Source organism: Balaenoptera musculus, chromosome 3 (assembly GCF_009873245.2).
Source record: "Balaenoptera musculus isolate JJ_BM4_2016_0621 chromosome 3, mBalMus1.pri.v3, whole genome shotgun sequence".
Lineage (NCBI taxonomy): Eukaryota > Metazoa > Chordata > Mammalia > Artiodactyla > Balaenopteridae > Balaenoptera > Balaenoptera musculus.
Genome location: NC_045787.1, coordinates 159,008,595 through 159,022,057, shown reverse-complemented (window position 1 = coordinate 159,022,057; position 13,463 = coordinate 159,008,595). Strand labels below are relative to the sequence as shown.

Sequence of the window (13,463 nt, the reverse complement as noted above, 5' to 3'; positions counted from 1 at the left end):
TAGAAGCTCTCAGCATGGATGTGTGTAGGGGCTGAGGGGGTCTTGTCAACTGAGCTTCATGATGGGGTCACCTGGCCAGGTGGTGCTTTGGGGAAAGTCCAGTGCAGTGTCTTTGGGTCTTTCCTCCAGGCCTGGGCACAGGCCCCACCAGCAGCATCCCAGGAACACAGCGGGGAAGAGGGCTGGAGGCTTGGCATCTGGCAGGTAAACATTCACTTAACACCCATTTGCAGGGAGGTGCCCCACCCAGAAACCCTCCTGTGGATGGACTTTCAATCTTCTCCTGGGTGGCCACTTTTTTTTTTTTTTCAATTGAGATACTGACATATAACACTCTTATTAGTTTCAGGCGGGCAACATAATGATTTGCTATTTGCATAAAGGTTTCTCCTGCTACCCGAAAATAGAGCATTCCTCTGAAACCTTTCATAAGCCTAAATGGTGTAAAAGGAAGAAGCAGTTACCTTAGGATGCATCTTGCTAACGGGTGCACAAAATAAATTGAGATAAAGTTCAGATGCTCACAGACACAGTTCAGAGCTATGGCAGCTTGATGCTGGGATCCTGAGTGTAGTTCCCAGGGAAGGAGCTCGGCAGTGCCTCTCTCACTGCTTTGGGTGCGCGCTGCCCCTATAACAGCTCCCTGCAGAACAAACACCGAACACTATTTTTACTTTTTGCCTTTTATTGTAAAAACGAAAATCCTCTTTGGATTTCTTTCGGTTAGCAAAAACAGGTACTAATTTTGGTCTTTCACAAGAGAGAAGCGGCATTAAAGTGAATTTTTGAAAAGTAAGGGATACTGGTATATTGTGAAATGATCACCACTGTAAGTCTAGTTAACATCCATCACGATACATAGTTACAAAAATTTTTTTCTTGTGAGGAGAACTTTTAAGATCTACTCTCTTAGCAACTTTCAAATATGCAATGAGGTGTTATTGACTATAGTCACCATGTTGTACATTACATCCCCATGACATTTATTTCACAGAGGGGCCTTCTTAAACAGATTTCCATCAATCCTCCACTGCAGCCCAGGATTCTGCTTTCCCCCTCCTCCTGGGGCCCCCACCTCTCATGTGCTGCTGCCCAGCTTCCCAAAGTGGGGTGATTTGGTCTCCACTTCCATTTTCCCAGTCCTTGTGAGTTCACACTTAAGTCCTTTTACTAGCCATTTTGGGAGGCACTGTGAACAGTCAGTGTCTGAGTGCTCAATCTGCCATCTTTGCCACAAGGTCAGCAGTAACTTTTCCCATTTACCTTTAGGGTCCTTCCTCATCCCTTGCATTGGGGTGCCATTCTTGTGCGCAGCCTTCTGTTGTAAGCTTCAGCTCGAGCCGTTGTTCATCTAACCCCTCGCTTACTGCAGGATGTTTGGATTCTTTCCCATCTTCTGCTCACTGGAAGCTACAAATGAATAATGCGCCGTCATTTCCCCCGTGTGACTTTAATGTGTCAAAATCAGTATACCCGTTGATGGAGCGATTCAGAGCCGTGGAGAGACATTCCTGACCTTGGGCCGTCTCCTCCTACTCTCTGCTTCACTCACTCCTCTCCTCCCGCTGGCCTTTGCTCTCTCTTTTTTTTTTTTTTTTTAAACGTTGGGTTTATTTATTTATTTATTTTTATGGCTGTGTTGGGTCTTCGTTTCTGTGTGAGGGCTTTCTCTAGTTGCGGCAAGTGGGGGCCATTCTTCATCGCAGTGCGCGGGCCTCTCATTATCGTGGCCTCTCTTGTTGCGGAGCACAGGCTCCAGACGCGCAGGCTCAGTAGTTGTGGCTCACGGGCCTAGCCGCTCCGCGGCATGTGGGATCCTCCCAGAGCAGGGCCCGAACCTGTATCCTCTGCATTGACAGGCAGACTCTCAACCACTGCGCCACCAGGGAAGCCCTTTGCTCTCTTTTAAACCTGCCAATCTCCTTCCTGCCTCCAGGTCTTTGCACTCGTGGTGCCCTCCACCTGGAATACTTCCCCTCGAGCTTTACCCATGGCTGGCTCCTTCTCATCCTTCAAAGTTCAGTGCAAATGTTGCTTCCTCAGACAAGGCTCCCCTGCCCCGTGGGTGAAGTCTGTCCTGGTCGTGCTTGATCACATCATCCTGTTGCTTTTTTCTTAGGAAACGTATAAAACTGTCATTGTTTTTGTTTGTTTTCTCCTTGATTATTGACTGTAAACCCATAGCGGCAGGGATCACGCCTACCTTGGTCACCTGTGTGTCCCCATTCCTGTCATGATGTCCAGCATGTGGTGGTACTTTGTGGAGGTGTGCTGCACTTGTGGATCAGCTCCTCTGGGGAGGTGTTCTCCATGAGGAGGCTTCAGCTGCAAGTAGTGGGAATCCCAACTAGAAGTGGCATCAACAGTAAAGCACATTTATAGCCATGTGCAATGGGGTATTGGGACATGAGGTGGCTTCAGGTTGATCAATTTGTGTTCAGAATGTTATCATTGGCCCAAGTTCCTTCTGCCTTTCTGCTCTGACATCCTTGCTTCAAAGGCTTGGCGTCTCCAGTTAGTTACCCTCATGGTCTCATATTGGCTGCTGTGGCCCCAGCCATCACATGCTGATAGAAGAAAGTGAACATGGGATTACCAGGCCCCATGTTGCAGGGGGTGTGAAAGGGGCTATTGTGATGGCGGGAGGTCTATGAGTTGGGCAGTGTTGGAGTTAGAGCCAGATTTCCAGAGCTTTGAACACTGAGCAGAAGACAGTCTTATGTTCCCAGGGAAGTGTTCTGAGCAGGGAAGCAGCACAGCCAGGCTGGCCTGCATGGAGGAAGAGGGTGGCTTGGTGAGGAGAGTTTGGGGCAGCCAGGCAGGAAATGCACTTGTTCCCAGACAGGGGGAATGGAGACACACCCCCTCTGCCCCCTTGAATGGGGCACTGGGGTGAGAGCGGTAAGGAAGATAGACAAAGGTTGGAGATGAAGCAGAGTGTGTTAGTTTCTTGTGGCTGTCATAACAATGTAGCACAAACTGGGGGACTTAAAACAACAGAAATTTATTCTGCCGTAGTTGTAGAGGCCTGAAGTCTGAAATCAAGGTGTGGGCAGGGTTGGTTCCTTCTGGAGGCTCTGAGGGAGAATCTGTTCCATGCCTCTCTCCTAGCTTCTGGTGGCTTCTAGCAATCCTTGGCAGTTCCTTGGCTTGTGGTTGCATCACTCAGTCCAATCTCTGCCTCCGTCTTCGGATGGCCTTCTTCTCTATGTTTGTGTCTCCTTTTCTGTCTCTTAGAAGGACACTTGTCATTGGATTTAGGGCCCATCCTAAATCCAGGATGATCTCATCTGAAGATCCTCAACTTAATTACATCTGCAAAGACCCTTTTTCCACATAAGGGCTCATTCACAAGTTTGGAGGATCAGGACTTGGATGTATCTTTTTGGGGCCACCATTCACCCTACTACACAGAGAATGGGGCCTGGCTCAGGGTGGAGGCGGGAGACCAGGGGGAGGTGACTGCACTGCTTCATGCTTGTGACGGTGGGGTCTTGGCCGTGCTTGTGAGATAACCAGATTCCAGCTAGTCTGCATTGGAGAAAGTCATTTGTTCTACCCATCCTTGAGGACCTCCTGTGCCCCACACCCTGTCTGGGCTTCGGGGATGCCATGGTCACCATGACATGCCATGAACGCACCAGATGATGCTTTTCCTGTCCTATGGAGCCCACAGCCTAATGAGGGAGAAGGATGCTCGAGAAGGAAATGAGGAAATAATTTAAACATCAGAAAGTGACAAGAAGAATACAGCACGTGGGGGAGAGGCAAGGATAGTGCATGACTACTGCAGCCAGGGCGGTAGGTGTGGGGCACCTAGCACAGGTGGTCAGATGAGAAGGAGCCAACCATGCAAAGACCTGGGGGATGGAAGAGTGCTCCAGGCAGAGGGAACAGCAGGTGCAAAGCCCAGAGGCAGGACCCGACCCTCCTGGGCAGAGTAACAATGAATCCCTCTTTTTCAACCCTTCTTCTTGGTTAGGCACTTAATACATTTGACAGGTATTAGGCCGAGAATTGCACTGTTCCCCCATTTACAGATGCACTGCTGTTCTGGGCCCTGCTTCCTCTTTGTAAATAGGACAATGGCAGTACCTACACTTTGCTGAGCTGGAGAACACCTTGGAGCTTGTTATGTTCAGTCTCCTGATATTCCAAGTAAGGAAACTGAGGCCCAGAGAGGGCAGGGTCTGCCCAGGTGCCATAGCTGGTAAGCGGTGGAGTAGGATCTGAACCAAGGCCGTTGACTCCAGGGCACTTTTTCTTTCCTCTGGGCTCTGTTGGGGCTCACAGCTCCGGGACAGACACTTGAGGAATCAGTGTTTGCACAAGGCCCTCAGATCATGTCCTGCCTCCTCTCCTGGACCATTACCCCCAGGGGACTTCCTGGGCTGGTCCCCCCCCGCTCTTGGAACTTGCTTGTTCCTCTTTCTTCCTTACAGGGTAGGTATGAGTCAAGTTGCTGGGCAGATAAAATGCTAATTCAATTCTGTTTTCTTACTGACAGTGCATACCTCCCTGGGGAGAGGATAGCAACAGAGTTTATTGAGAATGTAGGACACGCCAGGCCCTGTCCTTAGAAGTCTCCATCCATCTCTTTTATCCCATAATGACCTGGAAGGCATGGGATCTTATTGTCCCCATTAACCAGGAGGCCCAGAGAGGGATGTACCCACCCGTGCCCACAGTATGAGTGTCCTGGGGCTGCCGTAACAAATTACCACAATCTTGGTAGCTTAAAACAAAAGGATTTTGTTGTCTCAGAGTTCTGGAGACCAGAAGCCCAGAATCAGCTTCTGGGGAGTCCAGGCGTCCTTGGCTTGGCTTGTGGCTGCATCACTCCAGTCTCTGCCTCTGTCTCCTCAGAGCCTTCTCCCTTGTGTCTCTGTGTTCTCTCTCCTTTTTTTTTTTACTTTTTGGCTGTACCGCGCAGCATGCGGGACCTCAGTTCCCCACAACTGAGGGTTGTTGAACCCACAACCCCTGCAGTGGAAGTGCAGTGTCTTAACCACTGGACCACCAGGGAAGTCCCTCTCTCTTCTTGTAGAGATACCTGTTATTGGATTTAGGGCCCACCTAGGCAATCAGGATGACCTCATCTCATACTTACCTTAATTATATCTGCAAAGGCCCTGTTTCCAAATAAGGTCATAGTCTGAGGTTCTGGGTGTACATGAATTTTTGGAGACACTCTTCAACAGCTGCAGTCACACAGGCAGAAGAGACTGGGCTGCATTTGAGCCAGCCTGTGGGACACCAGCATCATCCTTACATTCTAGGCCCTGTTTTCTAGTGCTGGGACTACAGCCCTGGACACAATAGACAGATAGGGTGCCTGCTCTCATGGAAAAAGACAAAGAATTCAGGAAACCCACAAAGGAAGATGGCAGTTTTAGATTGTGATGATCACTTTGAAGGAATAAAACGATGGTGGTGGGGGCCTGTGGGTACTGGGAATGTATCAGTTACCTATGGCTGTGTAACAAATTACCCCTGAAACTAGGGGCTTAAAAAATGATCATTATCATCTCCTATGTCTAGGCTTCCTTACAGCTCAGTGCTGGGTTCCCAGGGCCAGTGTCCCGAGAGAGAGGGAAAACGAGAAGGCATGAGGGCTCCTGCGTGCTGGAAAGAAGGTGTGCTGACTTTGTGCCCTGGGCTCGGAAGTCACATAGCATCACTTCTGCTACATTCTCTTCCTTAGAAGCAAGCCCCTCAGTCTGCCCATACTCAAGTGGATGGGAAATAGAACCCACCTTTCGAAGGGAGGACAGTCAAAGGGTTTGCAGGGATATTTTAAAATAGCCATACTGATCCAAGCTGGGCAGGGCAGGGAGGACCCCTCTGAGCAGGTGTCATTGGAGCTGAGAGGTGAAGGATGAGAAGGAGCCGAGATGAGGGGCCTGGGGCGGAGTATTCCAGGCAGTGGGAGCTGGGCAAAGGCCCTGGGGCAGGAACCTCTGCCCTGCTGAAGATCAGGGAAGGAGGCAAGAGCAAGCTGGGGCAATGGAGGGTGATGAGGTGGCCAGATGCATGCGGCTGGGCCGTGCTGGGCCTCACAGGCCACGGGGAAGCATTTGATCGAAGAAACAGTGGGAGCCTTTGGAGGGTTAAAACATTATTTAAAAACATTTTTTTTGATTTTTGATTTTTTAAAAAATTTTTTAAAATTTAGGGAATTCCCTGGGCGGTCCAGTAGTTAGGACTCCACACTTCCACTGCAGGGGGCCCATTCCAATCCCTGGTCAGGGAGCTAAGATCCTGCAGGCTGCACGGCGTGACCAAAAATATTAAAAAATAAAAACTTTTTAATTAAAAAATTTTAATTTTTAAAATAAAAAAATTTTTTATTTAAAAATTTTTTAAATTACAAATTTTAATTTTTAAATTTTTATTTAAAATTTTTTTATTTTTAAAATTTATTTTTTTATTTTATTTTTTAAAAATCTGTGTTAAAAACATTTTACTATGGAAAATTTCAAGCTTACAGAAGTAGAGAGAATAATGTAATAAACCCATGTGCCCATCCCCCAGCTTCCGTGATCTTCATATGATTGTTTCCTCACCTCCACCCACTTCCTCCTCTGTCTGAATCTCAGTGGCACATCTTTCTATCTGTTAGTTTTCCAGGGTGTATATCTGGAAGGTAAGGACTCCTGTTTTTAACCTTGCCACAGACAGTCTTCATGAGTTTCATTCATTCATTCATTTTTGTGGTAGTAAAACGCATATAATATAAAATTTACCATTAGCGACATTGAGTACATTCACAGTGTTGTGCAACCATCAGCTCTATCTAGCTCCAGAACATTTCCATCACCCCAAAAGGAAACCCTGTCCCCATTAGCAGTTACTCCCCATTCCCCCTCCCCCAGCTCCTAGTAACCACCAATCTGCTCTGTCTTCATGGGTTGTTTTTGAGGTGTAATTTACATATAATAAAATGCACCCGTTCTAAGTGTTCATTTAGGATTTGGGGAACCACCCCCGGGTAACCTTCCTGGGGGCAGAGTGAGGACCGCCTGTCTCAGTCAGGGCAGAGCAAGCTGCTGTAACAAACAGGTCCCCACTTGACAGTGGCTTAACCCAGCACAAAGTTACCTCTCAGAGTCAGGTGGCAGGGCAGGGAGCCAGGTAAAGCCAGAAGACCACTTGTTTCTTGAGCTCCTGCACTGAGGAATTCTAGCTTTCTTGGTTCTGTGATCTAAAGCCATTTCTGTTTGCTTAAAACAACAGAAACAAGTTCATGTCTCACTCATCTGACAGCCTGGCATCATCAGTGATGGCTGCTCATCTCCACAGGGTCATTCAGGAACCTGGCTCCTTCTACGGGGGTTCTGTCTTCCCCTGGGGCCTCTGATCCCCTTGTCTCTACTAGCAGGTGGAGACAGAGGAACAAGACACCTGCCCTCAGGGCCTCTCGCTAGCCCGTCTCTGGCCTCACCTGGGGCAGAGGCACCTCCTCCCCTGGGTGGGGGCACACGTGCTGGATGGCTCAGCCATCTGTGCCTAGTGCCATTGAGTAACTTGGGAGTGGAACGGCCCCCCAGCTCAGGGGGTGGACCCCAGGGCCCGGTTGAGGCAGGCGGGGCATGAGGAGTCCAAGCTGGAGGCAGTGGGGGGTCAGCATGGGGCACTTGGGCTGCCCCAGGAGAGAAAAACAAGGAAAGGACTGGGCCTGGCTCCCTCAGGGTCACCAAGCAGGCTGTGGTGGAGGAGGACAGGGTGACTCTGATTTACACTGCATGGCCTGGCCAGCTGTGAGAATCCGCCTACTTCTGGGCTGACTGGTAAATGGCCCTTTGCCCTTAGTTTCTCCAAGAGACCCAGCAACCCAAGGGTTCTCATTGAACACTTGCCACCCTTGGGAATACAGGGACCTTTTCCTCCGCTTTCTCCACGAGGGGATGCTGAGGCTTGGGGTGGTCTCCTGGAAGCCGGGCAGGACACTCAGTGACACCGTCCCCTCGTCCCCCCTCCCAGCGGCCTCATCGTGCTGATGCGCGTGCGCCTGGAGCTGCGGTGGCACCAGCGCGCCCGCCACACCATCCCGCAGATCTTCCAGGAGGTGGTACGGCGGCAGCCTGAGCACCTGGCGCTGGTGGACGCGGGTAGCGGCGCGTGCTGGACCTTCGCGCAGCTGGACGCCTACTCCAATGCCGTGGCCAACCTATTCTGCCAGCTGGGCTACACGCCAGGCGACGTGGTGGCCATCTTCCTGGAGGGCCGGCCTGAGTTTGTGGGGCTGTGGCTGGGTCTGGCCAAGGCGGGCATGGAGGCCGCGCTGCTCAACGTTAACCTGCGGCGGGAGCCCCTGGTCTTCTGCCTGGGCACCTCGGGCGCCAAGGCCCTGGTCTTCGGACGGGAGCTGGCAGCGGGTGAGGCCGGGTGTGGGCAGCATCTCGGTGGGGGCCTGGGGCCGCCCAGGGCAGGGAGATGGTGCTTCCCCGGGCCTGGGAGGGGACCTGCCCATCCTTGACCGTGACATATGTTTTGGGCCGCAGTGGTGGCCGAGGTGAGTGGACAGCTGGGCAAGAGCCTGGTCAAGTTCTGTTCTGGAGACTTGGGGCCCGAGGGTTTCTTGCCGGACACCCAGCTCCTGGACCCGCTGCTGAAGGAGGCCTCCACAGCCCCCCTGGCCCAGCCCCCTGGCAAGGGCATGGATGGTGAGTCCAGGTGGGATCCCCCCTGCCTATGCCCACCCAGTCCCCTTGTCCCCCTCACGCCAGCCTCCAGTCCCCAACACCCACATCTCTCTTAGATCGACTCCTCTACATCTACACGTCAGGGACCACGGGGCTGCCCAAGGCTGCCATCGTCGTACACAGCAGGTGAGGGGCCCGTGGGCATTGCCCCCAGCGCAGGAGAGCCACTCCAGGTTCTCTCTACGGCCTGATCCCCCCGACCTCCAGCTCCTGTTGGGGTCTTGTGGGCATCTTGATCCCAACTGGGTAAAACCCACAGCCCATCTCAGGACACCGTGCTGCCCTCTGCCCCTCCTCAGTCTCCTCCTGTCCCCACTCCTGCCCCCAACAGTCCCCTTCTCATCAGCGACCATAATAAGGTTTAAAATCCTAAATCAGACCTCCTCTGTGCCAAACCTCCCTGTACCCTCCTTGGCCCTCAGAATAAAAGCCGTATTCGTGTTGTGCGGCACCCGCCACTTCTCTGATGCCATTTTCCTCCTCTCCACCTCTCACTCGCTCCCTCCCTCCTCAACCCCTCACACTTCCTCAAACCTGCCAGACTCCTTCTGGCCTCAGGACCTTTGCATATACTCTGCGCTTCACCTGGGTGCCCTTCCCTAGCTCACCCTACAGCTCCTTCTTGCCGGACCTTAACTCATGTGTCACCTCCCCAGGCAGGTTACCCCACCCTCCCTGGCTTTGTCCCCTTCAGCCTCTCTCTGTCCCTTTGCTCTATTATATCCCTCGTGGCAGCAAGCACCGTTTCCTTTATTTGTTGCATGTTCCTCTTCTGCCAGCCTATAAGGCCCCTATGAGCTGGGCTGGCTCTGCCTCAGTATGCAGCTCGCTCCCCCAACTCCATGCTTTTTTCGTGGGTGTGGGTCCCAGCCCCTGCACTCCCTGCCCCTGCAGGTACTACCGCATAGCGGCATTTGCCCACCACTCCTACAGCATGCAGACGGCAGATGTGCTCTACGACTGTCTGCCCCTGTACCACTCGGCAGGTACCACAGGGAAGCTTGGGCGGGGGAGGGGGCAGGGGATTGGGGACCCCTCATCGAGCCCACTCTCTGCAGGGAACATCATTGGCGTGGGTCAGTGTCTCATCTACGGGCTGACCGTGGTCCTCCGCAAGAAGTTTTCAGCCAGCCGCTTCTGGGATGACTGCATCAAGTACAACTGCACGGTCAGGCCCCGCCCCCTCTCGCACCTCCAGCCCTCCTCCCACCCTTCCAAGTATATGGCTCTGAATGGCTGCCTCCCAGGGACTCAGTGGGGCTGGGAGGGGGCAGTCAGTGCTTCGCTCAAGGCCCAGCCCAAGGCTAAACCTTGAACATGTAAACTCATTGGACCCTCACAGCTGCTTGGGAGCGGGCAAAGGCCTCATACCCATTTTGCAAGTGGAGAAACTGAGGCTTTTAATGCAGCTGGGATTGGACACAGACTGCCTGAGATCCTTAAGATGCTGCCTTCCCTACTCCCTGTGCCCCGAAGGTCTTCCCTGCTGGTGGCTGCAGGGAAACGGGTGCAGTCACCTCGCTGGGCTGGTTAAAGCCACAAAGCCCAGGGCTTCCCGGTGGGATAAGCATGAAGCAGAGGTGGAGGGCATCCACTATCCTGCAGAGCAGGTAGGGGTTAAGACAAGTCCCTTCCTCTCCTCTCCCCTCCACAGTGAGAGGAGAGCAGGCCAAGGATTTCAGTGCTGTGATGGGGGTGGAAATACAGGTGCCTAGTACCTTCCTCCAGGTGGAAGAAGGAGTGAGGAGGGGAGAGAAGGGGGTGTGTCCAGGGACTGGCAAATTGGCAGGTGCTGAACCTTGAAGAGGTGGGACCCAGAGATGTTCAGCCACTTGCCCAGATCACACAGCTGGCCAGGGTGGGGGCTCTGGGCTGGGCATCCTGGGGGATCCCTCAGGGCGATGACTCTGCCCTGCTGTGCTTTTGAGGATTTTATGTTCTGCTTGGGGTGGTGGGGGGTGGTCTGGGGAAAACTGCTAATCTGAATCTTGAAAATAAAGACAGTCCATTTATTAACTATTGAGAGTTGCAAATATACATAAATGTGGACAGAAAAGTTTAGGGGATTCCCAGGTATCCATCACTCGGCTCCAAAGGACATCAGCTACCCTATCCTGCCCCCTCCACGCCCCCAGCACATCCCTCCTTCTGGGTTGTTGTGAAGCAGCCCCAGATAGCAGCGTGTTTCCTGCATAGATATGTCAGTAAAACCTGAAAGATGAGGATTGGTCTTTTTTTTTCAATTGAGGTGAAATTCACGTTAGCTTTTTTTTTTTTTTTTTTTAATTTTTGAACTTTTTAGTTTTATTTATTTATTTATTTATTTTTTGGCCACGCCTCACGGCATGCGGGATCTTAGTTCCCCAACCGGGGATGGAACCCGTGCCTCCTGCAGTGGAAGGGCGGAGTCTTAACCACTGGACCGCCAGGGCAGTCCCCAAGATTAGCTATTTTAAAGTGGACACTTCAGTGGCACTTAGTCCACTTACGGTGTTGTACAGTCACCACCTCTATGTAGTTCCAGAACATTTCCATCACCCCCAAAAGGACATGCTGTCCCCACTGGTAGTCATTCCCCATTCCCCTTCCCCCAGCCCCTGGCACAACCATGAATCTGCTTTCTGCCTCTATGGGTTTGCCTGTTCTGAACATTTCTTATAAATGGGATCTCTGTGTGGCCTTTTGTGTCTGGTGAGGGCTGTTTTTAAAACAAAAGATTTGGGACTTCCCTGGTGGCGCAGTGGTTAAGAATCCGCCTGCCAATGCAGGGCACTCGGGTTCGATCCCTGGTCCGGGAAGATGCCACGTGCCACGGAGCAACTAAGCCCGTGCACCACAACTACTGAGCCTGCACTCTAGAGCCCGGGAGCCACAGCTAGTGAACCCTCATGCCACAACTACTGAAGCCCGCACGCCTAGGGCCCATGCTCCACAACAAGAGAAGACACCGCAATGAGGAGCCCATGCACTGCAACAAAGAGTAGCTCCGGCTCGCCGCAACTAGAGAAAGCTCACACACAGCAACGAACACCCAACGCAGCCAAAAATAAATTAATTAATTAATTAAAAAAAAATGAAACAAAAGATTTGAAAGCAGTGTCTCAAAGAGATATTTGTACACCCATGTTCATAGCAGATTATTCACAATAAATAAAACATGGAAGCAATCCAAGTGTCCATCAGCAGAATGAATGGATAAGCAAAATGTGGTTCATCCCTACAGTGGAATATTATTCAGCCTTAAAAAGGAAGGAAGTTCTGACACAGGCTACAACATGGATGAACGTCGAGGACATTATGCTGAATGAAATAAGCCAATCACAAAAAGACAAATACTGCATGATTCCACTTATATTAGGTACTCACAGTAGCTAAAATCATAGAAAGTAGGATGGTAGTTGCCAAGGCCAGGGGAGGGGGGAATGGGGAGTTAGTGTTTACTGGGCATAGAGTTTCAGATTTACAAGGTAAAAATATTTTTGGGGGGGAATTCCCTGGCAGTCCAGTGGTTAGGACCCGGCACTCTCACTGCTGAGGGACCGGGTTCTATCCCTGGTCAGGGAACTAAAATCTCAGAAATCACGTGGTGTGGCCAAAAAAAAAAAAAAAAAAAAAAAATTTATGGGGATGGATAGTGGTAATGGCTGCTCAACAATGTGAATGTATTTAATACACTGAACTGTACACTTAAAAATGGCTAAGATGGAAAAGAAATGGCTAAGATGGTAAATTTTATATTGTGTGTATTTTACCCCAATAAAAGAAAGAGTAAAAAAGAAGGAAAAAACCCCCACGAACACATAACCTCAGTATCATTATCACAGCCAGAAAGTGCCAGTGATTTCTCAATTATCAGGAATCCGGACAATGGCCTGATCCCCAGTGTTTTACCATGTCAAAATATGGGGTTTTTTTTGTTTCTGTATTTTTAAAAAAAAATCAGTTTTTAGGTAAGACCCACACATTGCAACTAGTTGATGTTTCTTGTAAGAATCCTTTCATCTGTAGGTGCCCCTTGTCTCTCCCTCATTCTCCTCCCACCCCTCCTTGTAATTTATTTACTGAAGAAATGAAGTTTGGCCTGTAGTGTTTTCCCAGTCTGGGTATTGCTGGGAGGCCCTTTGACGTGCTTCTCTCTCCCTGGTCACTTCCTGTATCCTGGGAGTAGGGTCAAGCATAGCGTTTTTTTTTGTTTTTTTTGTTTTTTTAACTACTTTTTAAAATTGACATATAGTTAGTTTATACAATGTTGTGTTAGTTTCAGGTATACAGCAAAGTGATTCAGTTATATATATGAACATTATATATATATATATATATTCTTTTTCAGATTATTTTCCATTTTCCATTATAGATTATTACAAGATGTTGAATATAGTTCCCTGTGCTATACAGTAGGTCCTGTTGTTTATCTATTTTATATATAGTAGTGTGTATATGTTAATCCCAGACTCCTAATTTATCTGTCCCACCCATCCCCTTTGGTAACCTTAAGTTTGTCTTCTATGTCTGTGAGTCTATTTCTGTTTCATAAACAAGTTCATTTCTATCATTTTTAAAGATTCCACATAGAAGTGATATCATATGATATTTGTCTTTCTCTGTTTGACTTACTTCATTTTATATGATAATCTCTAGGTCAGTCCATGTTGCTGTAAATGGCATTATTTCATTCTTTTTTATGGCTGAGTAATATTCCATTGTATATGTATGTACCACATCTTCTTTATCCATTCCTCTGTCAGTGGACATTTAGGT

At 49.9% G+C, this 13,463-nt stretch overlaps 1 protein-coding gene across 4 annotated transcripts in view; it reads left to right on the top strand.

Annotated features, from left to right (window-relative positions):
* SLC27A1 (solute carrier family 27 member 1) overlaps positions 1–13,463 on the top strand; it is a 31,163-nt gene that overhangs the window by 9,505 nt on the left and 8,195 nt on the right. For all 4 annotated transcript variants that reach the window (XM_036848105.1, XM_036848107.1, XM_036848104.1 and 1 more), the window contains exons 3-7: positions 7,984–8,378; positions 8,505–8,666; positions 8,762–8,831; positions 9,600–9,691; positions 9,764–9,873. In XM_036848105.1, the coding sequence (XP_036704000.1) occupies positions 7,984–8,378; positions 8,505–8,666; positions 8,762–8,831; positions 9,600–9,691; positions 9,764–9,873 (829 nt within the window). The remainder of the gene's footprint in view (positions 1–7,983; positions 8,379–8,504; positions 8,667–8,761; positions 8,832–9,599; positions 9,692–9,763; positions 9,874–13,463) is intronic.